The sequence below is a fragment of the Scardinius erythrophthalmus genome (genome assembly GCF_964197995.2).
Source record: "Scardinius erythrophthalmus genome assembly, chromosome: 9".
Lineage (NCBI taxonomy): Eukaryota > Metazoa > Chordata > Actinopteri > Cypriniformes > Leuciscidae > Scardinius > Scardinius erythrophthalmus.
The window spans coordinates 44,792,087-44,810,719 of record NC_138229.1 but is presented as its reverse complement, the minus strand read 5'-3'; the positions used below and the strand labels follow the sequence as shown (position 1 = coordinate 44,810,719).

The window sequence follows — 18,633 nt, the reverse complement described above, 5'->3', positions numbered from 1 at the left end:
GTGTCATATGAATAATATATATGTGCCCCATACATGGAATCAGAGTGCCTACAGTATGTAGTAAATGAAAAATCTCTACAGCAAAAGGCCAACCGCTACATGCATTTGGTTTGTTTCTACCATTTATTAGTAATGATTTACACAGTTTGTTTACTACTTACTATTTACATGAGCATTCAGTATTGTGCAACATAGCATACAGAAGGTGAGGGACATTTTGGGGGGAAAGAAGTGCTGCATTTTATCATTTAAACGTGACTTTTCATGAAAATTCTATAATCCAAGATGGCCACCACCATATGACGTCATAATATGCAAATTAGATGGGAAAATGTAATCCCTACATAAACTTTGGGCCATCCTTAATATTTCTCTAATTTACAGAAAGTCTCTATCTTTTATCACTTTTAAGATATAGCCTTTTGAAATTAAGATGTCAAAATCGAACGTTTTAGGAAAAAAACTCTGGCGCCTAAAGGGTTAATCCACAGCCAGGGTTTACCAATCAAGTTTCCGAACCATGAAGAATTATCTTCAGTCATCTGGTGTAGTTTTGTTGAAAGATCAATAATGTCTTGTTGGATTTTGTTCAAATTCTCTGTTGGATCCATTAACCCGGTGCAGCACTCAGGGCCGATAATGGTGCAGGCTCCCCCTTGTGTTGCAAGAATGTAATTCAAGGCCACTCGGTTCTGTAAGATCATTATCTTGTGTGAAGCTAGAGTGTCTGTGATGTTACCCAGGGCCAAAGCCGTATCGTTGGCCAATTTCTGTACAGAATCCGACAGGCTTCTGACTTGATCGAGAGCCTGCATGACACCATACGATGGGATTAAGGCTCCAAGAGTTCTTGACCACCATGTTTGAACACAAGTGAGTCCCGGAATGCAGCCATCTTTGTTGGTAGAAGGAGCTGAATTATGTAACTGTGGAGAGCTTGGGGTGGAGTGTGTATTTTCTCTGATAGCTGGCAGAACATACACTAGGGTGCACCTGCCGTTGAATTGGCTGGGTAGGATGCTGTAGACAGAAGTTCCACATAACCAAAAAGTGCCAGTTGGTGGAGGAATCATACACAACTGATGTATTGCAAAAAGTTTCGGTAGGGATGGGTTCCTGGAGAGACATTAAAGTCATTTTCCTGTTTCTTTTCTGTAGTAGTAACATACACATGGGATTCATCTGTTCCTCTTTCAATCACAAAACTGTGACGTTCACGAGGAATTTCACCGAGTGGAGTCGATGCTGGAGCATAATTTTCCATGCACCAGTGGAACATCATTGGCAGGAGTAGATCTGTCATGATGGGAGTAGCTGAAGTTAGGTTGCAGGATGGTAGTCCAGGAATGCAACACTGAGAAGCTGGAGGAATGGTTATGTTGTGACACGTATCCTTGTTGTATAATCCACTGGTATGATGATCGAATAAGGTACACATGTCACATTTGGAGATAGTGTAACAACTACGAGAAGGAACCAACCACCGACTAATCTTCTTTTTGAATATTAATTCAAATTCTCTGCTTCTCGATGAATGAGGGGGGAAGATTTGTTCAGAACGTCTCATGATCCTCATCCATCTTGTCATCGGGGCCAGGCGCCAACCAGTCGGGCTGTTTAAAACTGACCCCCAGCACTAACGAAATAACTGGTCAATACTAGCTTTGTTGCCGAAACGCTGACTGGTTAAGAGATGACCGAGACCCAAGGTCCCATGAGAGAGACAAACAGATTTCAGCAGGAAATACCTGTGACCTCAGGGCTGTCTTAAGCCCATAAACGTTGCACACAAAGAGACTTACCTATCAAAATCCATAAAACTCATCCCAGAACAATTCTTGACTGACCTAAATCACCAACAGGCGTCGGAAAGGCTGCGGACCAACGACTTTTATTGGTCAACTTTGATAGTTTGCAAGACAGATCGATACCAGCAGATGTTGCTGAACCTCCACAACATTCCTGACCCCTCCCCCGTTGGGACCTCTGAACGAACAAACAGAGTTCTATTCTCTCTAAACCAGAAAACTGAGATTCTTCCTACAGTATACATAAAACTCATTCAAGAACAATTTTCAATGGACTTATAAACATCATACATCATTCTATGTGTTTCTACGATATATGTGTCCATTTAATATGCTTTAATCCCATATAATTCATGTAATTGTATAATTATTAGGTGTGTGAATGAAAGTGTGTACTGTTTCATATCAATGCTATCTTACGAACACAACTAGCAAGATGGCTTGATTGAAATCTGGGTAAAATGTTTTGTATTCTTATAATAGTAATGATGTCTAAACTGTGGCCTCTGTACTCTCTGCCAGAGCTTGGAGAGTAAAGGAGATCCCAGATAATGCATGATTTACGATGAGACAAACAAAGCCAGTGTCTAATTGGTCCGATCTCTTCAGGAGGGGGGACAAACTTTGAGTTTAAAATCTTAGACCCGAAACAATGCTCCCTCTCTCTGTTCTCGCTCTCTGGGTTCACCCTCAAGAAACGCTCTGCTATCACTCTCAAGAGAGATGGGCAGAAAAAGATGAAGATCTAAACCAGACCAGTAACCATGTAACTGAGGAGCAGACCAACCCAAATTAAGATCAGATGGGTTAGATTCATTTTCAGTCATCTAACTACTCTCCGTATCTCATTTTATTTCTTTCTTTGTGTTATTTTCCTTTTCCAATTGAAAGTCTCGGTTTTAAGTTAAGTTTTGCTGCAAAGTTTCAGTCCACGATTCACGGCTGCAACGCACGCTTTCAACTTCAAAGACTTTTAAACCATCCGACATCCACGCCACAGACATCTATCCAGGCACGAGGAGACGAACGAACGGGAAACCCAAGGGAATCCCCAAAAGCAAAGACGCAAGTACCTCCAGACTAAAACTGAACGGATGCATTGATATAAATATAATAACCTGCCTAAAATGACAGAAGGGTTGAATTAATGCTTGATGGTTCGTTCAGGTTATGTCTTCTAAGTGCATAGAATCTTGAGATTTCATCATCTCACTCTTAAACTCATTTTTTTCAAACTCTTTCTTTCTCACTCTCTTTCTTCAGCAACCTGTATGAATGTGTATGCGTGCGCGTGTGTTTGTGTTAGATATTAGCTTTATGTGTTAGTATATAATCAATAAAGTATTGTTTGTATTTGAAAAGAGATTACTTGTGTTATCTGCTTACAAATTTATTGTCTTGAACTTCGATTTAAGTTACCTATGCTTTTACCCTTAATTTACTTCGTAATTTATTGTTAGCTGGGGATTATTCTTTCTTGGCCAGGAAGATATTATATTTCCTAGAGTTAATAATTGTTTATGCTTTCTGTTCATTGGATGAACCGATAAAATGATCATACTATTGATTCTGCTACAGTAAATTCTGAAAATAATTAAAATATTAATTATTGATCATAATCCGTTATGAATAATAATTAATTATATTTATACGTGGGCGTATAAACGCTACAATAGGATGTGCAACCCATGGGATTCCGGCTCCTACTGAAGGTGCATGTGGCATGCAAACGTTCTTTCTAGCAAACAAGGCATTTCTTGACATATTCATTGATCTGTTGAGGCAATCAAAATATCATCGACATATTGGATCATAGTGGACTGTTTTACCGGACATTCTGGGTCACACAAATCACGTCTGACTGCCTGATGCTAGAGAAAAGAAGAAAAGCTAGATACCATTGAATATACTGGGGTAAGCTAAGTGCTTTCAAAGTGTCACCGCGCGCTAGAGCGATTAAGTGCACGCACTGAGATGAGAGAGGTATGTATCAACTCGTCTTAGTTAAGGGAATAACATAGTTTAATATGAAAAAAACGATGGAGTATCCCTTTAAACGTACCTGCTGCTACTCTCACTTGGATTTTAACATTAGCATCTCTTTCCCATGTAGCTAACCTCTCTAGGTTACTTCTGAGAGTTCCGTTAGACCACGTAACATCTAGGAATGGCAAGGCTGATCTGTACTCAGCTATAAGGCCATCTGACCAGATACGAACTAAGGGTCCCTTATCATCTAGCACACTTTCAGGGTCATCAACGATTCCACTGTAAGTTACAGCTGCCTGACAAAACCTCTCAGTATACTCACTAACAGTTTCTTCTTTCTTTTGTACACATCTAGTAATTCTAGACCAATCTATTTTGGGTCCTAAGATATTCTTTAGGATTTTCAAAACACCTTCTCTCAAATCGCCTTTACTGCAGACAGCAGACTCAAAACTGTTGAATTCAGATTCAGTTAGAATTTGTGATATCAGCTGTGTAACTGCCAACGACATGTCATAGAGACGCATTTTACTGATCAATGCTCTTCTAAATTCAGAAAAATTTGTGCGTGCTGAGGGTAAGCTCTGGGATAGTCTCTCTACATCTTTAGGTCCTAGCGCTTTGGCAACAGTTTGTATTTGGACGACAGAAGAGTTAGGAGGAACACTTTCAGTTCCCTCAATTCCCTGAGACCTTCTCCTAGCCCCACACACCTTCACTGAATCTACGGGCTTATCAGTTACTGATTGGATGGCTACATCTGTTTCAAAGAAAGCTTTTAAGTCAGGATAAATGTTATCAGGCTGACTAAATTCTCCCACATCTGTTTTTTCTGCATCTTTGTTGCGGTTTAATTTCTTAGTCAAAGAAGATATTCTAGCACGGAGCTCATTGTTCTGTTTCTCTAGCTCTGAGTTGCGTTTAGACTGTTCTGTAGCTATTGCTAAAACAAATTCTCTGTGACAACAAATAATGGCTTTCACCTTGTTCTTGTGAATACTTGCTCCTAGTACCTTTTTACAATCTTCCATTGACCATGCATTGTCTGGATGAATCTCATATTTCTTTGTTAAATCCAATCTGACTGACTCTGTCACTATAGAGTCCATGTGCTCTCCCAACAATGTTTTAAATTCGCTATCTGACCACAATGGAGTCGCAAGACCACCTTTTTCAGTTGTGGGGATCAGTCTAGCATTTTTTCTAAACATTTTTTTTTTTTTAGTTTTCTTTGTTACCACACAATCAAAAAAACACAAAAACTTCTCTCTACTGTCTACAACAGAGGGTACACTTGTTAACACAGCTTAACTATTGTTAACTCTCCAAATGACCAACACTTCACACTTAACCTCCCTGCCAACAAAAACAGAGGATAAACCAAAATATTAGCACGTAATGCTAATCTTCTCTGCCTAAAGCAAAGGATACACCAATTACTAGCACTTTACGCTCATCTTCCCTGCCTGAAAACAGAGGATACAATATATTAGCACTTAATGCTAATCTTCCCTAACTTTATAGAGGATTAAACACTTCCCTGGCAAAGCAGAGGATAAACAATATTAACATGTAATGCTAATCTTCCCTGCCTGGACAACAGAGGATAAATTTCATCTCTAAAAGACAACTTTAGAGGATAACTTAGTTAACAAAACCCTGCAGCTGTCTGTTAACTCTTCTCTGACGGCGCAGAGGATGACAAAATTTGACTGGTCTTTAACCCTCTAAGCGCCAAAGTCGCAAAATTGCGACAAGACGTCATACTTAATAAACAGGCTGTAGATCCTAATATGGTGTAATATCTCATTTGTATTCCCTACCACTAGATGGTAGACATGTAATACTACGATTCAAGACCAAAATGACGTCATGTTCCTATTCAAAGTGTTGGAGTAAACAGCAGAGCAAGTGAGCGATCGTGTCATTGATGCGGAAGCAGTTCAGTTCAGACCGTCTGAGTAAATTGTGAGATTTGTGAGAGAAAATGGCTAATAAAAACTTGTACCGTGGTCCGTGAGGATGTGTTCAAATGTTATTCGCCGATTCTGACTCTGAAGAGGAATATTTGCCTTTCGGAAATGACGATCGGCCGTCTAATGATCGCGCTTCTCCTGGTACATCTTTGCCGCGCAATGGTGCCGCCCGCGCTTCTCCCGGTACATCTTTGCCACGCAATGGTACCGCCCGCGCTTCTCCCAGTACATCTTTGCCGCGCAATGGTGCCGCGCGCGCATCTCCCGGTACATCTTTGCCGCGCAATGGTGCCGCCGTGCAAGGTGCGAGTGTTCACGAAGCACAAACAGATCATTTTGACCATTTGCCCAACGGGGATGGGGGTGGCAGGGGTGGACGTAAGCTTAGTGTACTCTTTTCCTGATCATTTGGAATGAGGATAAAAAAAAAAAAACACTCCATATATATTTTTTCCTGAATATTACTGATGAACTGATCCAAAAGTAGGCTACTGTTCACATGTGTTTTACTACTAAAGTATTGTAATATAGTAATAATTTAGTACTTTCTCCTATTTTATTGTTGGTTTCCTCTTATGTAAATAAATTCCAACATCAATTCAATATCTACTATTTCCTGAATATTACTGATGAACTGATCAAAAAGTAGGCTACTGTTCACATGCGTTTTACTATATAGTATAGTAATAATTTAGTACTTTCTCCTGTTATTGTTGGTTTCCTCTTTTCTCATCATTTGGAATGAGGATAAATAAAAATAAAACATGCAAATAAGTTAAAACATCAGTTCAATATCTACTATTTCCTGAATATTATGAAATTCAAGAGGGCCGCCCCCTGATGACGTCATAATATGCAAATTAGATTAGTATATTTACACCCCACATAAACTTTCAGTCATCCCCAACATTTTTCTAATTTACAGTAGATCTCTATATTTAAGCCCTTTCAAGCCACAAGCTTTTGAAATTTTGATGTCAAAATCCAGCATTTTTTCAAAAAAAAAACTTGGCGCCTAAAGGGTTAAAGGTTCTTTTGAATAGAGTGAAACTCATCGAATCCTTGGTTGTACAGAAAAATTTCGTCTGGAACTCAGTCAGAAAAGTTCATTTTTGTTGAGATCTTTGAGCTTGAAGTTTCAAGATTCAGTCTGGAACTCAGTCAGAAAAGTTCATTCTTTGAGATCTTTTTGGAGCTTGAAGCTTTCAATCTGGATTCAGGTGATTCAGTCTGGAATGCAGTCAGATCTTTGTTGGGCTTGAAGTTTCAATCTGGATTCAGGTGAGTAAGCTGGAACTCTATCCGGGTCACGTGGCACCAACACTGTTGGAAACTCAGAATCGACGACCAGGAGACTTGGTTCTTTCTTCAGCAGGATTCTTTATTGAGAACACGAGCTGTCGGTAGCTGCAGTCACCAAAGTCTGACTCAGGGAACGTTCTCTTACAATTTATATACATTTAGGGGCAGGAACCAAAACTTTGTGATGAAACAGGTTTAGGAACCTGTTCTAGACTGAGAGTATTGCCACTCCTAATCCACTCAGCATATCTATTCAAATGCTGAGACTCTAGTACAGGACTGACAGGACTCTCTTGCTAAAACACAAGCTCCAAGAGCCATTAAGAGTTTCAGTAAAACAGAACTGGCCGGAGTCTTTTGCTAAAAACTCTGATAATCATCACCTTAACATGCTAAATTCAATGTAGACCTAAATTAAACATTTAATAAATTTGTAATACAACACAGTCCATCTATTTATGTATCAAGGGTTAGGAGCTATTTCCCTTTATTAAAAAGACAGTTGGTTATATAAAACCACTCATATCTGAAGTACAAGGTGCGCTTTTGCCTTCACTTCTTATCTAATACTTTCTACTGTCTGGGGTTCCCATCCATGAGGTCAGTCGAGCCTCCGGCTCCAGACCTCCCCTTCTTACACCAAATCGTAGGACAAGCTAGTTTGGATCTGCCCTCTACTTATTCTATCGTCCGTGAGTGTGCCAGATGCTTTATACCAGGGCGTTTTTCTCTCAGTGTGGTGGCGTGGGTATTCGATCCCCAAAGTATCGAGTATCGATGCAGCGGGAGTTCCCTTTACGAAAGGGAACGTCTCGGCTTACTATTGTAACCCTTCCTGTAGGCGAGCTTGTCGCGCCCCTGAGAACGACTTGCTTTGACCGATCAGAAGCTAACATTTCCTGGTTCCTGTGACCCTTTTGTAGCACACATACACATACACACATACACGAGTGACGTAATGATGTTGCACCAATTAAGATTGGAATAGTTCCACAGTTGACTTCAGACGCTTCATGCCGAAAGCATTCCCCAAAGTATCGAGTATCGATGCAGCGTCTCGTTCCCTACTCAAGGAACGAGGGTTACAATAGTAACCCGAGACGTTATGAACAGTCTCAATCAAATATTTAAAGCTTCATATCACTTTTTAATTGTGTGTTTTTAATTGGCTGTTTAATTGTATTACTTTAAATTGTTGTGGCTCTGTGTGACGCTGAGTGAAAAACTGCTTAAAAGTAATATTATAAATAAATTAGCAATACTCACATCAGTGTGTTGAGTTGACAGTGTTTATCCTGCAGTAGAGCAGCGATCTGATTCACTCGTGTGTCTCCTAGTTCATGTTCACTCAGATTCAGCTCTCTCTGGAGTAACGGGTTTTTACCCACAACTCTATTCACATACTGACAGGCTTCCTCTGCAGCAGGACTCAAAAACCTGCAGAAGAGTCAATTCAGTTCTCAACTAAATGTCCATTGCATTAGAAAAATGAATGATTGATATATATATATATATATATATATATAAGAAACTAGAGCGACACTCAGTCCTAAAGCAAACTCATAAGAACAGAAACGTCTCACAGAGCAGAAGGGCAAAAGATCACTAGATCATGATTTTCAGTGTGAATACAGAGTGTGAAATTAAGATATTTCTATCTTTTAAGCAGGAGGAGTGAGAAACGTCAGCACAGAGAAAACTGGCTTGTGAAACTGCATGTTTGTGAACATCTGGAGACTCATAGACCTGCTGTAGAGAGATGCAGTGAATCTGGGCTTGATGGAAAACTATTGTGTTCAGAAATCTATTTCACTAAAAGGTTATCTAGAATTAATCATGAGAAGTGTGCACAAAACATGTTAATTATCAAGGTATACTCCATAATAGCAGCACATATACTGACCCATAATGTCTATTTGACCTGTAGCTCGTATCACAACTAAACTGTGTTGACGATTATCATCATCATGACAGAACCTGCAGATCTGATCTGATCTTGATCATTTTGATGCAACACATTGTCCAGCTTATTATTTAACTAAAATAATATATTAGTTATGAATAGTTTGCTTGCATATAGCTAATTTAGTTAATTATTTGATCCCGTCTCACCTCAGTGTCTTCAGCTGACAGTCTGGATCCTGTATTAAATCATTGAGCTGCTTCACTCCTGATTGTCCAGGATCATTTCCTGTGAGATCCAGCTCTATCAGGTGTGAAGGGTTTGATCTCAGAGCTGAAGCCAGAGCTTTATACCTTTCTTCTTTTACACTGCAGTTAGAGAGTCTAGAACAGAAAGGAAAACATTCAGCTGATTAATCAGTTAAACCTGAACAATATAAATCTGAATGATCGCTCTTTCTGTCGCCTCTACAATAAGGAAGCCCCTCTTTCTGGTGGTCTACGGCACATTCAGTGGTGTTTCACTGGCGTATTGCATGGACAATTGCAGCGATTCCCCCCCTGGGTGCTTCAGCATAAAGAGCAGTTTCCCTAAAAGAGCAAAACTGATGTTGAGCGTCTTTTTAAAGATGCCTTTCCGTCCGTGTGTTTCTGGATGCGGTTGTTCCCTGTCCTCATCTGATGTCCACGATCTCACATGTCTGGGCCAAGAGTGTGCTGAGATAGTGTTTGTGGATGGTTCATGTCCTCACTGTGAGAACAGGACCATGTTGACCCTGCGGTCGTGACTGTCCTTCCTCGTGAAGGCTAGAGTCTCTCTGCTGTAACCCAGCACTGCCTCTGCACAAAGCAGAGCCGCCAATATGGTTAACACTGTAGGAGACCTGAGGCTCACAGTGGGAGTGTTTCCCCGCGGTCCTCCCGCTCCACTGGCCTGTCGTGTGCCGTCGAGCTGCCGGGTGATGGTGCGGGGTGTTTGCTTTTCGAATCAACAATGGAGTTTAAAAAATACAACCGATGGACCGACGATGAGGTTCAGGCTTTATTAAGCTAATATGAGGAGGACGAAATCCAGCGGGAACTGGAAAGTCACATACAGTCCTACGTCACCGGACTAATTTGCCTAATCTTCATGGTACTTTAGACTGCGATAGAAACACAGACAGCAACAGGTCTGGGGGAAAAAGATCCTGGGACAGATTGTTCTGGGTAATTTCGGTGGAAACGCGGCTTTAGATGATCATCTTATTGAAGAGCTACAGCAGCATTTCGTTTTCAATAGTCTGTTTTGAAACCCAGTCACACTAGTTCTGTGTGCTGGAAGACACTGTTTCTTCTCTTTCATTTTAAGAATTTATTTGACATCTCTCTTCTTTATTCTCTGTTGAAAAGGCAGATTTCTGCATGTACACAATCAGTACATTGTATCAAATGCTGGAAATTAAACAATTACTAACTATATAAAAAAACAAAAATGTGAGCAATAGGGAAAACCCAGAAAGTGCACCGCTATAAACAGTGAAACATAAGCCCTGCTGTCTTCAAATAATTGTACAATAATTGCTGTACAATATAATGATACTAACTGTAGTTTTTCCAGCTTGAATTGTGGGTTCATCAGTAGATCACTGAGGTTTTTCACTCCAGAGTATCCTAGTTTATTCCAGCTCAGGTCCAGCTCTCTCAGGTGTGATGGGTTTGATTTCAGAGCTGAAGTCACATCAGAACAACCTTCATCTGTCATATCACAGGAGCTTAAACTACATTAGCAGAGAGAGAACAGAAAATAAGACAGAAGAAAAGAAAACTCTTTATTCTGTAAAGTCACATTATCTTCATAAGCAAATTAAACAGACAGAGGAAGAGACATCTTCATCTTTATTTCACCAGATCACAAAATACTAAGTTTGCACACATACAATGTTAAAGTGTTTTAGTTTAAACTGTTGAAGTGATTTAGGCATTTTGATTCTTGTATGTGAATGTGACTGACCTCAATCTCTCCAGTTTACAGTGTGAATCCTTCAGTACGGCACATAAGTGCTTCACTCCTGAGTTTCCTAGTTTATTCTCACTCAGGTTCAGCTCTCTCAGGTGTGACGGGTTTGATTTCAGAGCTAAAGTCAGGATGAGACTCTGTTTCTCTGTAATACTGCATCTATTCAGACTGAAGACAGAAAGAGAAAATGACTCGGATCTATGATGATCAACAAACGTGTTTAGCATTTAAAAAAAATGACAGTTTATTTGTGTAAACTCACAATAACAAGAAAGCGTTGTGCTTTTGTAAAATAAAAAAACAATCAGGCGCTCTTTCATGATCTCCATGATCTGGAGCGCATCTCAAAAATGAACTGAAACAAAATATAGCCTACCTATAAAGGTCAATAAAGGTCTATCTATCTATCTATCTATCTATCTATCTATCTATCTATCTATCTATCTATCTATCTATCTATCTATCTATCTATATAAAGCTTGAAATGTCCACTTGTAAATGAACAAATTTGAATTGAAAGCAAATATCGTCTGATTATGTAATCTGTATGAAAGGTGCATTTCTCTCTAATGACGCATTCGCTTTACAGCGGAGATGGAGTTGTTTGCAGCCGACACTAATTGAGAAAACACTAGTTTATTAACAAAAAATTTAAATGCCTCGTTATTTTTTCAGACACATTTATTATCATTAGCCTATAAATCACCTATAAATTACCTCTCTGTATGGTTCCAGAGACATGGCCCTTCTCATTCAGCATCAGCACAGTGGTAAAAATATAATTTCCGGGTTCTAATTTGGCCTTAGAAAACCATTAAAATCGACCTAATTTCCATATTAATCTGTGAATATTTTAAATGTTTAATAAATGAGCAAAAAGTCATAAACAAAAATCTGAAAATACGTCAATAGTTGTTGTTTTTTGCGCAGCATTTGGTGTGTAGTTCAAATTCAAATTTTGGTGTTAAATTTTGGATTTTAAAAATACAACAACCGTTCATTTTTCGTTTTTCGATTACTGGTTAAAAAAGGATAAACGAATGGACGCAAAATTACACGGACCTGATTCAATGGATTAATTGCATTTTGGATTAATTGCACTCTTCATTCAATGTTTTTGCTACAAAATTAAGTTTTATTATGCATAGACAGCACATGCTCTCTCTCCCATCTAAACGCACACATATGGACACACACTCGCACAGTGTTGTCAGCGCTGCTCTGAAGATTTTATCAGTAAAATAATTTAACAACTTAAAAGCTACAAGTCATTTATCCTGGAGTGGATATACTTAGTCTCACTATAGGAGAACCGCTGCTGCCGAACACTGTTGAAGACACTTATCGAACAGTCACTTATCAAACACTTATCAAACACATCAAACTCTCTCTCTCTCTCTCTCTCTCTCTCTCTCTCTGTCTATAACAGCATTAATCAGCTAATAATTCAGTGGCCCGTCGTCAATTATTCCTTAATTATTGCCGTATTCTCTGATAAAATTAGAGACTTGAGTGAAGCGCGACAGCACCACCTGCGTCTTCATGTTGTAATTGTCACAGACGTATATTTTAACAGTGGACGGGCCACTTTAAATTAATCACCAGAATTTGTTGGTCGGGCCTGATTAAAAGTCTTGGAGGGCCGTGTTTGGCCGGTGGGCCTTGTTATTGACACGTGCTCTACAGTAACTGAAATAATTTTTGACCCATGATCAAACTGTCTGTCTGGAAATATTATCATCAGCTAACATTACAACTAACAGTAAAGTAATATAATAAATAAATGAGCAATACTCACGTCAGTGTGTTGAGTTGACAGTGTTTATCCTGCAGCAGAGCAGCGATCTGATTCACTCGTGTGTCTCCTAGTTCATGTTCTCTCAGATTCAGCTCTCTCTGGAGAAACGGGTTTATATCCACAACTCTATTCACATACTGGCAGGCTTCCTCTGCAGCTGGACTCAAAAACCTGCAGAAGAGGCAATTCAGTTCTCAACTAAATGTCCAGCTTATTATATAACTAAAATAATATATTAGTTATGAATATTTTGCCTGCATATAGCTAATTTAGTTAATTATTTGATCCAGTCCCACCTCAGTGTCTTCAGTTGACAGTCTGGATCCTGCAGTAAATCATTGAGCTGCTTCACTCCTGATTGTCCAGGATCATTTCCTGTGAGATCCAGCTCTATCAGGTGTGAAGGGTTTGATCTCAGAGCTGAAGCCAGAGCTTTATAACATTCTTCTGTCACACTGCAGTTAGAGAGTCTAGAACAGAGAGGAAAACATTCAGCTGATTAATCAGTTAAACCTGAACAATATAAATCTGAATGATCGCTCTTCCAGTCGCCTCTACAATAAGGAAGCCCCTCTTTCTGGTGGTCTATTGCACGGATAAGTGCAGCGATTCCCCCCTGGGCACTTCAGCATAAAGAGCAGTTTCCCTAAAAGAGCTGCTGTTACCAAGCACTGCCTCTGCACAAAGCAGAGCCGCCAATATGGTTAATACTCTAGGAGACCTGAGGCTCACAGTGGGAGTGTTTCCCCGTGGTCCTCCCGATCCACTGGCCTGTTGTGTGCCATCGAGCTGCCGGTTGATGGCGCGGGGTGTTTGCTTTTCGACAGATGGACCGACGATGAGGTTCAGGCTTTATTAAGCTTATATGAGGAGGACGAAATCCAGCGGGAACTGGAAAGTCACACACAGTCCTACGTCACCGGCCTAATTTGCCTAATCTTCACTGTGCTTTAGACTGCGATGGAAACACAGACAGCAACAGGGACGTGCACAGATATTTTGAGGGGCAGGGGCTCAAGTGAAATAAAGGGCACTTCTCATAATTACGTTTTTTTTTTTCTTTTTTTAAACAAAAAAGTATATATATTAATGCAACTCTGACTTCCTTTTTAAAAAATTAATTTAAACAGTTAATTCATTTTATCTTCCTCAAACTCACGCAATTGTTTTATTTTCAAAAGATGTCTACAAAATAATCAGTTCACACAGAAACCATGGTCTCCTTAGTATTCACTAGGTTTATAGAGCAGCAAAGGAAACCATTCCACAATGTGCATGTTTTGAAAACATTTTCTGTGCTACTAGTTTCAAGTATATATTTATTAATTGTTTAAATACTTTTTGTTTCACAAGCAAAATAACTTTTTAGCTTCACACAACCAAGCATCAGAATACTGAATTGCCTTAATATTTTAATCAAATACATTATTATTAGTATTGCTATGCATGTACACACAGACACATACACAACTGATGGTGACTGACATGGACTTAGTTTCACATTTGAGGGAGGACTGTATCATCATCATCATCAAATAAAATCTTCAAAATCCACATTTAGATGGAGTTTGTTTTAAACCTACTACACTCTTAAAAATATTATGTGGCTTAGTAAATATTACAGAAATATTTAACTTTATTAACTTAATAAAATCTCTGAAAATCTTTACTTGATTGTTTGAATTAAACTTACCAAAATAATTGAGTAAAATTTCAATAAAAGCCAATGTCATGTATGTATTTGTGGTTGTATGGAATACTATTTTATAAAGATTTAGAGGAAATAAAAAAAAAAAAAACCTCATAAATAAAAAGTTAATTTATAAATATTGTTATTTTTAATGTTTAATGTTAACTTATTTCTACTCAGTTTTACTTATTAATGTACCAGATGCAGTTACTCAGATTTACTACATTTTTACTACACTCCAACAGATGGAGTGTATCCTCCATCTGTTTGCATCTGTAGATTTCTTCTAAATTCACCAATTTAGATTTCTAAATTTCAGGGGGAAAGACTCTTGATGTAATTAAGTCATTAACTGGGGACGTTCTGTATGCAAATTAGGCGTCAACTAGTTAAAATGCGCACATTTGCATCTAATTGACAGGGCAATGCAGGTAAATAGGATAAACAAAATGACTAAAGCATTTCACCTTGATATATGCTTATTTTATTACTAACTTATTTTATTACATGGCTTGGTTGAATTCCAATGTAGAATGTGCGGAGTATAACAGACCGTTGCCATGAAAAACAGAGCGCTGCTATGGACTCACAGGATTCTAACCGTAGAGACGGAGCGTACTATCAGAGCCCTTCTCTGGTTCTATTTTCTTTAGTGGAAGCAATACAATCGGGTTTTAATCGGGAGAGAGAGAGAGAGAGAGGGAGCGCTTCAGAACTCCTGACCTGATATTTAGATATACTATTCTTCAATAAATATATTTGTTTGACAGGGAAGCTATGCGCAAACAGGAATATATATTATTTTTCAAAAATAAAAATAAAGCACCCCAGAAAAAAGGGCACTTTCTCTCCAGGAATAAAAAGGGCAGGTGCTCAAGCCCCCTTTGATGTCTATGTGTGCACGTGCCTGGACAGCAACAGGTCTGGGGGAAAAAAGATCCTGAGACAGATTGTTCTGGGTAATTTCGGTGGAAATGCGGCTTTAGATGATCATCTTTTTGAAGAGCTACAGCAGCATTTAGTTTCCAATGGTCTGTTTTAAAACCCAGTCACACTAGTTCTGTGTGCTGGAGGACACTGTTTCTTCTCTTTCATTTTTAACTATTTATTTGACATCTCTCTTCTTTATTCTCTGTTGAAAAGGCAGATTTCTGCATGTACACAATCAGTACATTGTATCAAATAGTGGAAATTAAACAATTGCTAACTATATAAAAAACACATAAAAATGTGAGCAATAGGGAAAACCCAGAAAGTGCACTGCTATAAACAATGAAACATAAGCCCTGCTGTCTTCAAATAAATAAACTTCAGTCACACTGTAATTGCTGTACAGTATAATGATACTAACTGTAGTTTCTCCAGCTTGGATTGTGGGTTCATCAGTAGATCACTGAGGTGTTTCACTCCAGAGTCTCCTAGTTTATTCCCGCTCAGGTCCAGCTCTCTCAGGTGTGACGGGTTTGATTTCAGAGCTGAAGTCACATCAGAACAACCTTCATCTGTCATATCAGAGTAGCTTAAACTACATTAGCAGAGAGAGAGAGAGAGAGAGAGAAGAAAATAAGACAGAAGATAAGAAAACTCTTTATTCTGTAAAGTCACATCATCTTCATAAGCAAATACAATGTTAAAGTGTTTTAGTTTAAACTGTTGAAGTGATTTTAAGCATTTTGATTCTTGTATGTGAATGTGACTGACCTCAGTCTCTCCAGTTTACAGTGTGAATCCTTCAGTATGTCACATAAGTGCTTCACTCCTGTGTTTCCTAGTTTATTCTCACTCATGTCCAGCTCTCTAAGGTGTGACGGGTTTGATTTCAGAGCTGAAGTCAGGATAAGACTCTGTTTCTCTGTAATACTGCATCTATTCAGACTGACGACAGAAAGAGAAAATGACTCAGATCTATGATGATCAACTAACGTGTTTAGCTTCATCCAGCAGACTTTTGCTGACAAATAATCAGGGATATCAAGGTAAAGGTAACATGGAGAAAGACTACACATTGTTCATTTAAATATACTACTAACATTGTAACAATAAAAAGGTTGAAAGCGTTGATCTATTTATGTTAGTATACACATTCATTTCATATAATATTTAAGGTTCTTTCATGTCAAAGTTACCCTTGGTTTGCTCACTGGGTCAAATGTGTTTATGTCGGTCGTTTTCAGACACATTGTCTACTTGCTAAAACTTTACAGTAAGGTTTCATTTGTTAACATTAACTACATTAGTTAACATGAACCAGTGATGGACAATACTATACAGCATTTAACCCCTTAAGCCCTGAAGGCATTTTTAGAGTTGTTTTGTCTGAGTGACATACACAAAACTAAAGACTCATAACTTCAATACTGTAGCAAGGAAAGTCAAAAGGTAGGTATCGTTTGAAATAACACTTTTCACATTTTTTTAAAATATAAATTACATTACATTTGGACATTCTCCTGCCGAGGAACTGCTGATAAAAGACAATATATATATATAATTTTTATAATGATAATGCATATCTTTCTTATTTGACATGGAATAACTCAGGAAGGAAATAAGGTAGGAGGAAAATTTACATATGAGCTGCATCTGGATAAAATTTTGTGGTGATTGGATAAAGGAATCAAAAGTTACATCATTTGGAACCAAGATGGCCTTTTTGTTGAGTCCTTGACACCCTCTCATGGGCATTTTTAAAATAGTTTCACCATGAAGAATATCTTGTCATAAAAGCAATAGATTAAGTTCACTTTGGGCTCATTTTAATTGTAATAATATTGTGTAAAAAATAAAGTGCCATTTTAAACTATTTTTGAATGTTTCATGAGATGTATGATGTTTTTGACACATTGCAGTACATAGTACAAAAAAGTATTTTATATATTATGAAAAAAATATTCTATTTATCAGCAAAAAACTCAGCAATACTTAGGAGTTTTTCAAATTGGCTACATTCACTGTAAAGTTCAGACTCTAAGCTTTCAAATAACACCAATTTTGTGTTTTGAAAAATATAATAATGAATATTTTTGCAGCTAGGTGGTGCCCATGGGCGGTACACTCCGGTTTAGAGAGACTATTCAGCACTCGTTCTGAGTTGATCGAAGTGGTTGGATGCTTTAAAAAGCTGAGATTCTAAGCTTTAAGATGATATATATTTTTTGTTTTTCACGTTTGAAAATGAGCACGGAAGGTTCCGTGAAAATTGGAATACACTTTGCACCCCGGAAGGATGAGCTCCTTGTAATCGTGAGAATCTGCTGTCAATAAAGATTTTTCACAATCCATGCATGTTTCACTGAGTTATGAGCCGAAAAGTCACATCAACCATAGCATCACTGCTATTGCTATTTCATAGATGCGCCTGTGGAATTTTTTGTGTTGGAACGCCATGAGGAATATCTTTAGATCTGAGTGATGGATTATGGTGAGTTTGGTCTTTTTTTAATCCTAACCATCTGCTGTAAATAATGCTTTGCCATTTTCCACAATTGATGCATGCTTAATTGAGTTATGAGTTAAAACGCGACATAAGTGCTACCTCTATAATAAATGCTCTATGCGTGCCGGTGGGGGTTTGTGTGTTACAACTCTACAAGGAATATGTTTAGATCTTAGTGATGGATTTTGCTGAGTTTGGGCTCTTTTTAATCAGGAGAGCCTGCTGAAAATAATTATGTGCATTTTTCTACGATCTGTGCATGCTTCGTGAAGTTATAAGTGAAAACCAAACGCGAGTGCTTCATGAGTATATACTTGGCTTGGTGCCTCTGTGGAATTTTTTGTGTTGGAACACCATGAGGAAATATCTTTAGATCTGATTGATGGAATATATTGAGTTTGGGCTCTTTTAAATCGTGAGCTCCTGCTGTAAATAACGACGTGTCAATTTTCATGATTGATGTATGTTTCATTAAGATACGAGTAAAAACGCCAAGTCTAAGCTACCTTGCTTGGCTACGTGAGTCTGTGGATTTTTTGTGAGTTAGAACTCCATGAGGAATGTCTTTAGTTCTAATTGATGGATAATGTTGTAATGTGTCATTTTCCACAATCGGAGCATGTTTCATGAAGTTACAAGCGGAAATATGTCTAAAATTCAGCATCCATATGGTTTACACATGGGTCTCTTGAGGGGCTTATTTTACAAAAACCTTGCTCAAGTTTAGTAAAAA

At 38.4% G+C, this 18,633-nt stretch overlaps 1 protein-coding gene and 1 long non-coding RNA gene across 2 annotated transcripts in view; both read right to left on the bottom strand.

Moving 5' to 3' along the window:
* Positions 1-18,633, bottom strand: part of LOC308695899 — a 670,325-nt gene that overhangs the window by 243,838 nt on the left and 407,854 nt on the right. The gene's annotated exons all lie outside the window — the stretch shown is intronic.
* LOC308695890 (ribonuclease inhibitor-like) overlaps positions 1-18,633 on the bottom strand; it is a 66,328-nt gene that overhangs the window by 25,940 nt on the left and 21,755 nt on the right. Inside the window, exons 4-11 of the mRNA XM_081374155.1 lie at positions 16,166-16,339; positions 15,816-15,989; positions 13,071-13,244; positions 12,775-12,945; positions 10,971-11,144; positions 10,564-10,737; positions 9,188-9,361; positions 8,342-8,512 (exon numbers count right to left, since the gene is read on the bottom strand). Of these exons, the coding sequence (XP_081230281.1) occupies positions 8,342-8,512; positions 9,188-9,361; positions 10,564-10,737; positions 10,971-11,144; positions 12,775-12,945; positions 13,071-13,244; positions 15,816-15,989; positions 16,166-16,251 (1,298 nt within the window). The 5' untranslated portion in view covers positions 16,252-16,339. The remainder of the gene's footprint in view (positions 1-8,341; positions 8,513-9,187; positions 9,362-10,563; positions 10,738-10,970; positions 11,145-12,774; positions 12,946-13,070; positions 13,245-15,815; positions 15,990-16,165; positions 16,340-18,633) is intronic.